Source organism: Gambusia affinis, linkage group LG19 (genome assembly GCF_019740435.1).
Source record: "Gambusia affinis linkage group LG19, SWU_Gaff_1.0, whole genome shotgun sequence".
Taxonomy (NCBI): domain Eukaryota; kingdom Metazoa; phylum Chordata; class Actinopteri; order Cyprinodontiformes; family Poeciliidae; genus Gambusia; species Gambusia affinis.
Window position 1 is genome coordinate 3,971,004 of NC_057886.1, and position 15,089 is coordinate 3,986,092.

The 15,089-nt window shown below is 42.1% G+C and overlaps 1 protein-coding gene across 5 annotated transcripts; it reads left to right on the forward strand.

The window, feature by feature from the left end:
- On the forward strand, positions 1–14,807 carry LOC122821427. Of its 5 annotated transcripts, none has more exons than XM_044099338.1 (2): positions 1–382; positions 9,625–14,807. In XM_044099338.1, exon 2 carries the CDS (start codon positions 10,023–10,025, stop codon positions 11,799–11,801), a length of 1,779 nt encoding a protein of 592 aa, XP_043955273.1. In that variant the 5' UTR covers positions 1–382; positions 9,625–10,022; the 3' UTR covers positions 11,802–14,807. The 5 variants fall into 5 exon arrangements, with proteins under 5 accessions (XP_043955273.1, XP_043955276.1, XP_043955274.1 ...); XM_044099341.1 differs by having other exon boundaries at positions 1–260; XM_044099339.1 differs by having other exon boundaries at positions 1–256.
- Positions 14,808–15,089: the final 282 nt, after the last annotated feature.

The window sequence follows — 15,089 nt, forward strand, 5'->3', positions numbered from 1 at the left end:
GCCAAGAGAGAAACAAAAAACGTGACTAGGCACCCAAAGCCTCCTGTTATGCAACAACTGACCTACTAACATACATTAGAGACTCGACAGCGAAAAGGAGAGAGCGAAAGGAGGAAATAAAGAGAGGCAAAATAAAGAAAGGGAGGGCGGGAGGAACAGAAGCGATCATGACGGGAGCAGCGCACCAAAACAAGGCACTGTGGTCGCACGTCTACCGCCGGTAACACAGCAGGAGAGCGCTGCCGTTTCTGGAAGCGTGAGTGAGTTTTGAGAGAGACGCAGAACACCAGAGATCCGGTCGGGGGGAAAAGGCGGATTGTTGGACTAGAGAACCGCGTGGATTTTTTTTTATTTCATTATTTATTTTTAACGCATTTTAAAGGTAAGACATCACTGGACATATGGCGTTACCAAGTACCCGTTGTGCGGGTTCGTCTCCGCTCTGTTTGCCTCCGGTGTGGGGGTTTGTTTTGGTGCCACCTGGGCGCGCCTGACTCAATGTCAAGGCGAGGCTGCTTCCAGCTCGGTCAGCCTCCGCCGGGGCTGCATGTGGGGGCAGCGGCGGAGGTGTCGTAGCCCCAGGTCAGGGGTTGAGATGGAGGCGGGGAGGGGGCTCCAGAACCCGAACTTAGGTATCTGTTAAGTTGTAACATAAAGTCTGTTCACTTCGTAAAAACCATGTGCAAGTACGCTACACCGATAAATCAAGCTGGTAGAATGTAGTGAATGCAAACGACTCAATTTTGCATGGCAGTTTAACAGCTTATTTCAAAATGACCTACATTTCCGTCCCATTTCTACTAAGTAAGCTAACTGTGTTAAATACTACTACTACTACTACTAATACTAATGATAATAATACTCAATTAGTTTAAAATAAACTAAAATATAATAAAGAAAACATCAATTAAAGTAATGCTGAAATAGTAATAAAAATTAGCTAGTAGCAAATTTTACTTTAGCATTAGCTTTGTCGGAAAACTAGCCGAAACTGGATACAATAAGATCAAAATTCTTGCTCCAATATCCAAACTTTTTCCACCACAGTAGTGGTGACTGTTCATATTCACTTGGTGAGAACATTTGGTAACAATTCACTAATTGAGACTCAACAGGACGAGTGAGAATCGCTCACATTCTTCAGGGAGATTTCCACTTATGGTAAATATTTGACTAATATGTGTTGCCAAACTAAAGTAGACATTAAAATTTAATAGCTATTAAACATTACATGTACAACACATATGCTTGGTTATAATGTGAATTTTAATGGCTAAAATTAATATTCCAAATTAATTTTTAGGTTGTAGTGTAGGGATCTCAACTTGCGAGAGGAAGACATTAGTGGTCTTGTCAAAATCCTCTCTCAACTTCGGTAAATAACGATTTACTAATTTTACTGCAATGGTTAACCTAGGTGTCTTACAATAAAGCCAGTATAAAATAAAGATGAACTAAACCATAAGTATCTATAAAATTTAACCTGAATATTTCGTGACTTGGAGTAACTTCAGTGGCATATTGAAGTTACACTACAACAACAATAATAATAATAATGTGCTTTTTTTTGTGTACAGATTTTTCTTGGCTTAACAGTAGCGGTTGTACAAGCAGCTATTTCTGTCGCATGAATAATTTATCAGCCTCATAAATAGAACTCTTCCTGCCACAGAGGCTCTGAGCCTCGACTTGTCCTGCATGTCCACCAGCTTTGTTTTAGGTTAGTAGGCTAACTCATGTGGACAGGCGGGGAGAGAGGGGAGGGAGAGGAGTGGAAAAAAAATCCTATGCAGGCTGAGAGGACACACTTCTCTCCGTCACGTGTAGCAGCTCTTTGTAAAAGGTTACAGCGGCTGCCTTTAACCCCTTGGATCCCTGCGCCGCGACCGTGCCGTTAAACATTTCAACACATCTGGAGCTTGGATGTGTCTTTTTCATCCCTTCTTCTTCTTTTTTCCCCCCCTGCTTTTCTTGTTTACAACTTACACTCGGACTAATGTAAGCCACGCGCGGACAGCCCCCACGCTGCAGATGAAGGGTGAGGTCCTGCGTGGGTTCGAGAACATCTGGATCAAATGTTGGGGTTAGAGGAGGTGCGGGTCTGTCTCTTAAAAAAAAAAAAAAAGAACTGAGGGAGGTGGGTTTTTACTTTAAATGTGTTCAAATGGATGTTGTAGGAGAACGTGTTTGTTTGGTGGGGTTTTTTTGTTGTTTGTTTTGGGTTTTTTGGAGGTCGTAGATGAATTTCACGGCACAGTTGGAATCGCCTCGCATGACTGAGGATCCGATTAAATATGCATGGACACGATTTGTCAGACAGTGCAACAAAGGAGGCGTGCGGGGTGACATATTGTTCACAAGGTGTTGCTGGCTCTGCGAGATGTATTTGTGCATTTAAAAAAAATGCACAAATTATTATTAATATTATTATTATTATTATTTTTATTTATTTGTGCTTTCTTGTGGGTTCAAGTTCAGGTGCACGCCGAACTTGAACCCACAACAACCAGCCCTTTAAAAGGCTGCTGATCTGTTGCGTCACGAGTCGCAGGCGCTAAGGACGTTTTATAGGAACAAGCTGATCGCTGGGAACACGCCTCCGATATAGGATCCCTGCGCAGGCTTTATAGTAAGCTGCACGTGGGTATTATTACAGCTTTTCAGAAATGCCATTGGTCAAGCCGAGGTAAAAACGAAATAGATAACATAGTTTGGTGCGAATAAATATGAGAGATTTGAGATATGTCGTTGCAGAATTTGTTGTGAAAGTGACAGAACCGTGACTTTTATACACACCGTGGCTGTAGGAAGATATAGGTCGAGGGAGGAGGTTGCATAATAAATGAATTATATAATGTAAATAGATCAGAGAATGGAGCAGATTATGCAATCCTCGGAAACCCCATAGTCTGCGGCGATACGCAGAGCCGCGCTTCTTTTGCAGCGGACCTGGTCTCTGCCAATTGGTCGGCGTGCGAGTTGGGTTTCTGTGTGCCAGCAACGAATGTAGGTCACAGCGGTCCCGCGGGATGGGGACGGGAGCAGAGGAAGGCGCGCGACCGCAGCTAACTGGAAAGGCAGAATCAGAACCCCACCAAAATAAACCCGAGCCATAACAAAGAGCTGAGCAGAAGCATAAAAGTGGAGCAGCAACTGAACAGATAACATTCATTTTTAGGTGTAGCCCCATGCAATTTTAATAACAAAGCATATATTAAAAAAAAACAAACAACAACTCCAGGGAGGAGATATCTAGGAACTTTCGTTTAAAGTAGGACAGAACAACAGAGACTCGTGATTTCAGAGGTTAGAGTGGTATTTGCAGTGGGAGGTTCTGTCGAAATCGCAGAACGCTCAGATTACTTTCTTGGCTTTATCATTTAACATAAATCCAGATAGCCTTGAAAGGCGAAGGTCACCGCTAATCCGAACCAAATGCCTCGTTTCCACTGAGCGATACGGTTCGGTAGGCTATTTTACCCGTTTCCATAGTAAACCGTTAATGTATAACTGACCCATAATGCACCACTTCTGGACCCCTCCAGTTGTAGTAGCACAACGGTACAGTTAGCATGGTGCTAGTGGTGTCACAGAACACAGTCCACTGATTGGGGGACAGAAAAACGTCCCTGCGCTTGGAACAAAGCGCAAGACAAACTAGTTCCTCACGTTTGTTGTCGCCATGTTGGATGTTTGGATTTAACCCCGACTGTCCAGTGAGAGTCCAACTGGCGGTGGAAACGGCTTTCTAGCCATGATAGAATAGCGTACCAAACGTAGAGGTTTGTAGAAACAAGGTAACAGTGAACTTTTAGTGCAGTAAAACAACTTCCTGTCACTTTACTTGATTGCTTTATTGTAAAACTTTAAAATGATTGTCATATTTGCATTGGGAAGTTATTTATACTAGAAATAAAGGCATAAGTTTATTCTTTTAGAGTAACTTCTCAACTGAGGAGTACAGCAGTTTAAAAAGAAAAAAGAAACAGCATTTACTTAAACTGCTGTAATTCTTTAGATTTTTTAACACCTCTTTACTTTCATATCATATATATAGCCCACTGATCATTTCTTTTTTAAAATACCTAGAACGTCACCTCCGGTCTAAATTTGAAACAGTGGTTGAGAAAGAGAACATGAAAAGGCATCCAGCGAAAGAAAACTACAAATGTCAAAAGGTGCTTAAAAGAGCGCTAACCAAACTTTACTTTCAAAATCTTTGTTCAAGTTAAATGTTGATTGTTGTTATTTTTGCTAAAAACTCACAAGGACTGACTGATCCTAAGTAGCCATTAAGTTAATGTCGATAAATGTCAAGTGCTTGGCAGGATCCCTTGACTGGTAATGCTTTGCAGGTTGTGTTTCACACGGGACGGTCATTAGCGGCACACCGCCTCCGTTCTCAGGTTCTGATGTAAACTTTGGCTTCTCTGTTTAATAAGCACCAAATGCAAAACATGAAGACGGTTTCATGGTGTATTAAGTAGCATTTTCATGAACCACTCTGAAATGTTTGAAATCGGAGTTAGGTTAAGACGACTGAAGTCCACTTTGATCTCCGGCACCTCTTGGACTAGCCGTTAGCTTTAGCCTGAGGCACCAGCTAATCTGGATTTGTACTACCTGAAGACGTCTTGACAATTAAAATATTAAAAGGGATAGTTTGGAGCTTTTATGTATATTTGTTGAGCCGTGATCAGCAATAGTTGCCTAACCTGTTGTAAGATGCATGATTGCAGCTAATGTGACACTTGAAAATGTCAAACGGCTTTCATAAAAGACTGTTAGATTGTCGCGTTCCTAAATGACCAGCGTATATCAGTTCTCGTAGTCACCTGATTGGGAATCCCTCTGGATAATATTCAAAATACTACGAGACCAGAAAAAGTGCATTCATCAATGCAGTTGAGCAAATGATGCAAAATCCAACAGTGTACTCCATCCAAGGCAAACTCAGAATGGGCTGCAAATTCATACAGTTTATTGTCTATAGCTGCTAACTTAACACCAGTGTTGTTCAGCTGAGGAAAACTAATAATTGACTCTTGTTAAAGTCAAGATTATTTAGTAATAATAGCTTCGTATTCCCTTAAAGTTGTTTTGAATTGTTAAAGTTAGCTAAAATGGTGTGCCATCTGATTAGCTGTTAGCTTGCTCCTGCTTCCAGGATTTCTTCACTTTTCTACAAACTATCATTTACTCTTTTACTGGTAATAGCTTCACAGAACGTCACTTAAAAAAAAAAAAATCTGTGCTGTCTCTATAATTAAAGTTCTGGGGGTGTCTACCTTTGCTAAACAAGAAGTTATAGTTAGGAGCTCTGTGTGGTTTTCATCCTGGCCTACTTTTTTGGCCTGTGGGCTTTCTTGGAGTTTCCTGGCACATGGACTGTGATGAAAGATGAGGGCCTGGCTTTGTTATCGTTCTGTGGTTTGGAGCCAAGAGAAAGGCAAATTACAGCAGTTAGTAGGCCAGGAGAGCACATGTGACTGGTACACCACATGGACTGAGTCACCCTCCTTTTATTTTTTATTTTCCTTTTTGAGAAAGAAATGATACGGCTTGTGTTCGTGGAAAGGACTCTGCCTCGCCTTGTTGGTCTGCTGCCCAGACCTTTACCTCCGCTCCACCCCCATTTTCATCATCTCCTTGACATTTTTTTGCCTCTGTAAAACCAAATCAACAACTAGCCTTGGATTTCAAGTCTTCCTTGTCCATGACCTCTAACCCAGCACTTGCCCTATATTTAATTTGCCCTACTGTGAGCAGGGTGTTGGAGTCCCACGGTTTTAAAGGAGCCTCTTTCTTTTTCTTCTTTTTTCTTTTAAATGTCGGACCTGTCCTCAATTCCTGAAACAGCCCCCTGAAACACGTACTGGAGTTTTTGAACCACTGTTTCCAAGGCTCGCTGCCCCATTTGGACTCCTTGCGGTGTGGGCACTGCGGTCGTGTGAGGGAGTTCAACTCCGGATTCTTTTCCTGTGCCGTCATTTCCAGCGTGCCACAGAAACCGAGCAATGACACGTGAAGTATTTATGATGAACGGAAAGACTAATCCAGGTCAAGGGAACGCTTCTGAGGGAAATAAGTGGGACACAAAGCAGGTTTGCTGCCTCAGTGCTTGTATTTGCATACTGGGTCTGGAAAGCTTCAGAGCGGGTTTTTTTTTCTGGATTTAGCCCCTGTGCAAGTCCAGTAGAATTACCGTCATTGAAGAAGTAGTCAATTTACACAATTAAATACAATTCGATAAAGAAAGCGGCGGTAGATTGTTAAGGTCATTCATGTCTTTGCTCTTTCTGAGGATCAGGATGTGGAACATGCGCAGCCTGTGACGTCGGTCAGCCCTGCGTTTCTTAATAAAATCTAAAATTGAGCATGTGAAGCCGCTGGTTTCAGGGAAAAGAAAAGAGCGTCTGATATGACTGGCTGTGCCCTCTTTTTCCCCATTTTTATTTATTTATTTTTTGTTGCTATGGGTGACAAATTCCTTGTAATGATGCAATACCGACAGTGTTCCAACTGCTACTGCTTCTCCCCCTACCAGGCAACCAGCATAATCTCTTTGTTTTAACTCTCTCTCTCTTTCTCTTATGTGTTTCTTCTGCTTCTTTGTTTCCACTCCACTTGCTGTCATATTTGTTGATATTCACAAAACGCACTAAATTTGCCACACTTCCTTCTTCTTCTTTGTTGCTTCTCTTATCTTTTTTTGGACTTCTCCATTTTCTCTTTCTGCCGGTCGGCTGACCTATATTCCAGCGAAAAAATACGGTAGAGAAAGCCAGGCTCTTGTTTACGGAGTGCGGCTCGTTCCCAGTTTCTGGGTCAGTGGGACACGCAAATTAAAAACGCCTCTATCTGCTCCGTCTTCCTCCCCCGTGCCGCGGAGGCACATGTCAGTCTTTCGCGACGATGACCTGAAACGGTTAAGTCAAGGAAAGCTTCTTCCAGCGGTGGCCGGCAACGAGTTGACGCAAATAAGATCCAGTTATGCTGTATTTGAACTGTGTGGCATGCTAAAAAAAAACTAAAAAAAAACCTCAACAAAGCTTTTTTTGTTTTCCCAGAATTAAAACGGGGAATCTTTACATAACAGCATCTGAGGAGGGGGGAGGGAAAATTAGCAATACTGTAAATATATGAAAGGGCACATTTGATATAACAGTGTCCCTTCATGCAGTCTAAGCACACATTTGAATGCAGAAAGGGATCTTTTATTTATTTACATGCGGTACAGAAGTACTATTTCCTTTTTTTTTTGTATATCCTGAAAAGCAAACCAAACACAACTGTCTCAATTTAGGTCAACTCCGAAGGTTAGGAAGACAATAAGCTTCATTCTCATATAGATATTTTTTACACTTCTGTGCAAGAATTCCAGCCGCTTCCTCTGTAACAAAGCTGGTGAGGTGAATTTCGCTGATATCTGTAGGTGAGTCCAAGGGATGTGTACATAAATACTGAATTGTAATGTGTTTCTCATTCGCAAAGTCACATTCGGAAAATTATATCAAAAACATTATTGTTTGACATTGGAACACATCACATCATCCCAACCCGTTTTTTTGACCTTAATCATTTCACACTTATATCATGTCAGACGAGGGCAGCAAGGGCAGCGAAAAAAACCCAAACAAAACAAAAACAGTTGGCTAAATGCAACCAGATTATGAATGCAGATCACTTATTGAATATAAAACCTACCAAATATTGAATTCATGCAGTTGGTTGCCGTTGCATTATTGCACACGTTGATACTGTAATGACGGTACAATTTTATAGACTGTAAATCTACCTGTAGATCTAAGTCGGAGTGTTTGTTTTTACTTTCCAGTCAAAACACTAAACATAGATCAAAAATTGTGTTTTAAGAAAAATTAAGGAATTCTTAGTAAAAAAGAGATGTTATCCCACAAGATCTTGCGATATCTTGTGGGATAACATCAAGGGAAGTCTGTCTCACAAAGAGAAATATGAGGCTATGATATGAGGATGTGTGATTTTTTCCCCCTGTTGTATCAGTGTTGAAGTTTCTTATTTTGAGGTTCTTGAGTCGCCCCGTTGTGTTGATGCAGTCTGGATATTTGTAGAAAAAAACGTGTGATATAGTCAAAGACCAAATTCGAAACAATTTAGAGTTAATGCAGCAACTAGCTAGCCATTAGCTGCTAACGATGCTAAAGTTTCTCATTGGCATCAAGTCTCGTGAGCCCAATAAAATGTATCACTTTGCTTTGTCTCATGAGCAGGATGTAACCGTGAACACTAAGGCATCAGTTATTATTCTTTAGTCTTTAGGAAAACCGAACACATTTACCTGTAAATGTGCATCTCAAAAATTTAATGTAGAGAATTTTGTAATTTTTCTGACTTTGTCTTGAGAATGTCATTCAGTTTATTTTATCAGCTATAAAAAAAAAGTGGTAGATCACCCAACACTGCTCTAGAAGAACTCCAGACTAACAAGGCTTGAAAGACATAAGGCAGAATTACAGAAAAAATAACCTGCCTCTTTTATGATATTTTCAAGGTTTTATAGACACAAGTGGTCAGATTAAGATACAGGTAGCACCTTGTAGTCGGTCAATTTTCACGCTTTACGTTAACCCATGCCATGTCCCACCTTTTGGCTCTTTTCTTTCCGGGGGCTCTTGACCTATATTTATCAGTGCCCCTCCTCCCAGCTTTTCCCACACCTCCAAGTCTCACTAGAGTCTCGGCTTCTTTATCCTTGACCTGCGTTAGCAGATGCCTTTGTCTGCCTTATCTGCTCGCCCTGTAACATTGATGTGGCATTGACTTGTTTTGGCCAAGAATGCTGCCACATTCCTTTGTGGATGAGCACATTGGATTGGGGGGTTGGGGATTCAAGAGTGCTCATAGATGGCAGTTCACACACACACACACACACACACACACACAAATTAGTCCCATTTTTAAGTTTTTTTTTTTCTTCTATATTTCTTTAAAATGCTCTGAAGCTGATCCAGGAAACTGGCTGACTCAGCCTTTGCTCCGTCTTTTTCGAACACTCATCAGACAAAACAAAAGAGCTAATCCTTACACAATCCAGTTTTCATGCTCTCAGCATGTCTGCAACTCATGTAATTTCAGCGGTGCACAATTTGTTATGCATGTGCTTGTCTTGGCTGCAACGTGTAAGCAAGCCATAATGACCACTTCTTGGTTTAGCATCCGGTTAGCCTTAAAAACATGAGATTTTCAAGTCCTTTAAAACTGGCCCATCCTTCTTCTGATGAACTCTTTGTCCCCCGTTGCATCACAAAAGCCAACATCAACATGCCAGGAAATGGGTCAAAGGTCACAGTTTGCAGACGGATCGCATCAATAGCACGTCTAAAAGGTCAGACGCTAAGGTCTAGCAACCATTCAGTGGTTGCCAGGGGTTACAGAGGCGACAACGACCAGATATGCCAAAACATTAGACAACGGCTTCGTGGTTATAGACATAAATCTTTGATGTACATGGATGTTACAATGTTAAAAAATAATTTATTTTTAAAGTCTTATAAAAGATAAACTAAAACAAATGTATATAACACAGTACCAGCAGTCTATGTGGATTAACATTTCTTTTCTTCTTTCTTTGAATGTCTGCAGCCTTTCATCTTGCAGTCAGCTGCAAAGAGAACAGAGCGAGGAAAGGAAGCTGAGACCAAGGCTCCCCAAGAGACTAACATGCTGAGGTAGACAGAACGGCCTACATCCTGCAGCCGGTGTGGAGATTTAGGACGCTTCGTCTTCAGCTCAGCATACTGCTGTTCTGCTGTTAAAACATATAACAGTCGAGACTGGAGACTGATCTAATTCACCTCTGTTCTTTTGGACGCTGAAAGGAGAACCCCGAAAGTGGATAAATGAGGGTTGCCAATGTTAAACTTCACTTGTTCTTCATCTTTTTGAGACCTCTGGACACTTGAGTCCCAAACGATAAACAGGCTGCAAGGCGTTTTCATTACAACCTCATCATTTCAAAGTGGCTGCTATCAGTTGCAAGAATGGAAAATTTGACGTTGAATAAACCCTCAGGGAACAACCTCAACAGCATCGAGACCTTCGACGGTTACGACGAGACTCTTCAGGGGACACCGGCTCGCTTGGGGCGTCTCATCAAACCCAAGCCCAATGTTACCTGCAGACGGAAGCGTCAGTTTATTTCTGACGAGAAAAAGGATGCGTCCTACTGGGAGAAAAGGCGCAAGAACAATGAAGCCGCCAAGCGCTCTCGGGAGAAGCGCCGTCTCAACGACATGGTTTTGGAAAACCGTGTCATTGCACTGAATGACGAGAATGTGAGACTCAAGACCGAACTGCTCCAGCTAAAGCTGCGTTTTGGCCTCATCAGCACAGCTTCGTACATTGAAAAGAGCCAACAGATCAGCGTGGCAAATGATGGCGGAAACGGAGGCTCTTCCTCGTCCTCCTCCTCTAATCAGTACTACTCCAGCGGTTACTCAAGTGGTTCTCAGGTGATGATTAACTCAGACTCCTCGGAAACAGAGCAGTCGGGACACAGCGATAACCACAGGCAGCTGGTGAAGTACTCTCCGCGTGGCTCCCTCTCTGATATGTCCGATGGCTCCTCGAGGGACAGCCCTGAACCGATGCCATTTGAAATCAAACAGGAGGGAGACAGGCTGGAGATGGACATCTCAAGTGACACCACAACTCAGATTATGTTCAACATCCACAGGGGTCCGGCATCTACGTCCACAAGCCACCGGATTAAGCAACATCAGGAGATGGATGCTGCGTATCACCACCACCCGCACCTCCTGCAACAGCAATCGCAGCCCCATCAGGTGACAGTCGCTGCTGTCAAAACCACCAGCCAGACTGTCCCTCACCCACCTGCTGCCCAAAGAAGTGTCATCCTGTACGGCGCCAGCAGTGCCTCCTATCCTGTTGATGTTGTGACCAGGCCCCAGGATGTAGATCTGCAGGTAGCCTTAAAGCACAATAGTATTCAACTGCAGAAGCCCATCACAGAGACCTCCATTGAGACTCTAGCTGAGGTAACAAAGCAGCTGGAGAGAAAGACATTGGACTCTCCTCAGTATGAGCCATCAGAGAGCTTTAATGAGGCTATAGAGAGAGAGGTGTACAGAGTCTGTCAACCTACTCAACAGCAGGAGGGTGGATCACCCAAAGAGCTCCTCACTGAACAGGTGGAAGGGGTTAGGCACACCCAGTTGTACCACCATCTTCAACAACCTCACCATTCCTACCGCAGTGCACAAGATGAGGAGCCACCAGTGCTTAGCTACGAGGGTGGACCCAGAGCCGATGGTTACCTTCAAAGCCAATCAACGTCGTTAAGTGACGGCGATCCGTCTGACAAAGAGGCGTCAACAGACGATGAAGAATCCCTATCTTTGTCCTGTTCGGACATGAGCAGCATCCACAACCAACATCTTTCTGGGATCCTCCAATCTGGTTCACCTCTTCCCCAGTACCCAGGCTGCTCCCAGATGCAGGGATGGGATCCTCAAGGAGAGGTTCGGGGAACGGCACTTCCCCACAAACTTAGACTCAAACACCGGGCCATGAGCACCGGAAGTAGCGGCGGCAACTGCTCCGGACAGGAGTCCCCAACCACTCCTCCCTCTGCTACTCCACCTCCTCTCCCTCAGCACCCCTATCTTTCCCTCTCGCCGTTGCAGAACATTAAGCGAGAGAGCTCAAGTGGAGCTTGCCAACTGGTGGCGTCAGGAGAAGGTCCAAAGGAGAGTGACAAAAAGGAAAGCGGAGGGCAACGAAACAAGAGGCGAGATTAGGAGGTGTCACTTTACAACTTGAAGATTTAAAGTTCTCCCCTAAGACTACTCTGCCATCATGCCTTTGCCCTACTATGAAATGCCCTTCTGAATCTCTGAGGACCTAATTCTGGGCTATATTGCCCACCAACTCCCAGATTCAAGAAAAGAACGGACATATTATAGGCTGTGTATCATATTTGTATATGTTGTACAGATTTATTTCTTACATCCTCTCCATACTTACTGAAGCATGTTTGTTTATGGGGTGAGGAGAAATGGAACTCCCTGTTTTTTTCTACTCTTCTCATTCAACAGTATCCAGTAGAATACACCGGCGAAAGCACACTTTTGATATTATACAAAAAAGGAATGTAAACAAAAACAACAACAAAAAAAATCAATTCACAACAAATTTGATACATATCCAGCTGTAGATAAACATACAAATGTATGGGTCTATGCCTTAACTATAATCAGATGCAAATGTACACCTGGGATATCCCCTCGACCAAAGAAGCACCAACACTACAACTACTAGTTTTCATGTCTCACTAACTCATCCCTCACTCTTTCCCTACAAACCATCTGCATTATTTCATAAGAGATCATGTCACAATTATTTTTGAAGCACTTCTTTTGTACATAAATGTGATATAAATGAATATATGTATCTATTTTAAGCATCTATTTTAGGAAGAAAAAAAATACACATCCAATAAAAATGCAACAGGAGAGATACATCTAAAAATGACAGTCCTCTGACAAATCACAACTATCGCACAGTAGGGGTGTAATGAGAACTTGTAGCAAAGATATTGCAGCGATAACCATTTGCCGACATCATGTCACTGCGTCTAGTGAAGTTTGTAATCTATTAGTATGAGCCCTGGGTATGACGATTTGTGCTTTCGGTTTGAGAGCTTCTATGTTTGAGATTTGTATTTTGAAGTATGAAAGGAAGTAGTTCCAGATTAGCCTTTTGTATTGACGGAATCTGCTAATAAAGACTGCTTGTAGGCTTCCTAACAAGTTTTAAGTTTACATGGAAGACTCCACAACTTTTAAATCATTGGTCTGACAGCATTTTGGTTACAATTACAGTGACATTCCACATAAAAATGATTCAATTGCGACTAGCTAGCTGCCGACAACGCTAAAGCTGGTACCTGTTTATGCTTCTGTCTGTCCACGGACAGACCCGTCTAATGGACACACCGCCAACAAAGCTAAAGTTAGCATCTGCTTTCATGCCTCCTATCAGGGCCATGAAAATTCGTTATCGTGTGTCATGTTGTCTCATAATCTGTGTTGTTACACCCCTACTGTACAGACATGTTGGTTTTGGTTGCAGCAGGATGCATTTATATTAAACCTTTCTCTTCTGGTTGTTGAGCTTTGGCATTAATCATTGGTAAATGTCGTGTTTACACAGAAATGGCCATCCGTTGCGGAGAGCCAGGAGCACTGAAAGGAGAATTTGTTTCTCCCCGAGGCGAAGGCCTCATTAAAATGTTTGGATTAATGAACCTTTAACCAGCCTTTAAATATTTGGTGGAAATCACCGGCTGCAGGCTGTAAGCCTTTTTTTAGTTTCTTTGAGCTTTATCGACCATATCTTGTTGTTACTATTCACTGGCCCGATGTATTTATTTCCTTTGCCCGTCAACATGCCATTCACTGTACAAACAAAAGAAAAGCACAGGAACGTAGACGGAGAATGTGTACAGACCCCTTCAGATACATATCATAGCTTAAAAGTAGAACGTTACATTCTGGCAAAGGAGACAAAAGCAAGAGGAGTTTAGAAAGATTCATGTAGAAACACTGCAGTGCACTGAGACTTAACGTAAACCCTGAATACCTACTGTTTACTTATGTCATGGACTATGGTTCTGTAATGTGACCAAATATGATTATCAAGGCCCATGACACACATTGAAAATTATTTCTTTAAGGGGCAAGTATTATGTTAAACTGACTTTTTTGAATTTTGCATCTTGTTGAATTATTCCCTTGCCAAAAACACACCTAGAGTGTTGTCTTGATTTGAGAAATCCTTTAATCTCCCTTGGCAACCATTCAGCTGTGCAGAAAATGCCTGGGTGGACCAAGCCCCGCCTTCGGGACGCAGCTGCTACTTGAAGGCGGAGTTTCTTAAAGAGCATGAGCTTTTAAAGAGCTTTTTAAATTCAAGGCGTTGAGTTACAAAATTAAATTTCTTTTAAGTCATATTTGACATATATGGCATGTTTTTTAACAACTGCAGGTAACATAGTTACATGATTATGCTATAAAATGATACTATGTGCCTGGAAAACACATAATACAGCCCCTCTTAAAATTAGGCTAAATAACTTAGTTCCAAAGGCAAATTCTGCTTACAATTAAACTGGACTAAATTTCTTATCTTGAGCTTTAACTAAAAAGAGGGCTCCATCCTCGTTTCCTGCCTCTATTATGCATTTCTAGGGGTTGTAAACCCCCTAACTTTCATGGTAGCTCTGCAACTGGATTGTGACAAAATGCCTTCACTGGATTCTAGTTTAATGTCTATGTACCATGTTTGGCTTCTGTTTTTTTGTTTTGTTTGTTTTTTCCTTTTTCTTTTTGGTGCTTGTGTATAAATGTAAAGCTTTCACAAACACTGTAACGTTTGTTTCATTGGGTTTTGTATCCTGTTTTCTAGTCCAGGTGACGTTCCGTTATCCTCTATGCCGTGTCTTTGCTCCTAGCGACTGTGATGACATGTGTTTGCCTCATTCCTCTTCGTCCCCCTCACTTTTAAAGTGTGTATTAAAACGGTAATGTTTGTGGTTTTTTGCTGATAGTTTTTATGAAAAAAAAAAAAAACAAACAAAAAAAAATAAAAAATAAAACACGGCTACTTTGGTGTGGTGTTCAGAGACGGGTGGTGGTTGGTCCGGCTGGTCATTACAATGTAAAGACACTAAAGTTCATTGTTGAAAGATGGGAGCGTTTTGAGAAAAATAAAAAGTGATGTTGCCCTGTCGACATATCAATGAATTTCCTTTTTCTGAGTCTTTTTTTGTGTGTGTGTGTGTGTGTGTGTGTGTGTGTGTGCCTCGAAGTAATCAGCTTCGAGATAAATAAAAACCAGGAAAAACTCGTGAACTGTTACCATTTTACCAGAATTAACAGATCATCTCGTACTCACTGACTTGCGACAGGAAATGAATCACTGTTATTAAGAAAACGGGAAACATCTGCACAGTACACTCCTTAGCGGTCTCACACAGTGGGGTTCGAACGGCGTTTTCTCCAGGTCTGCGTAATGTGGATGAACAC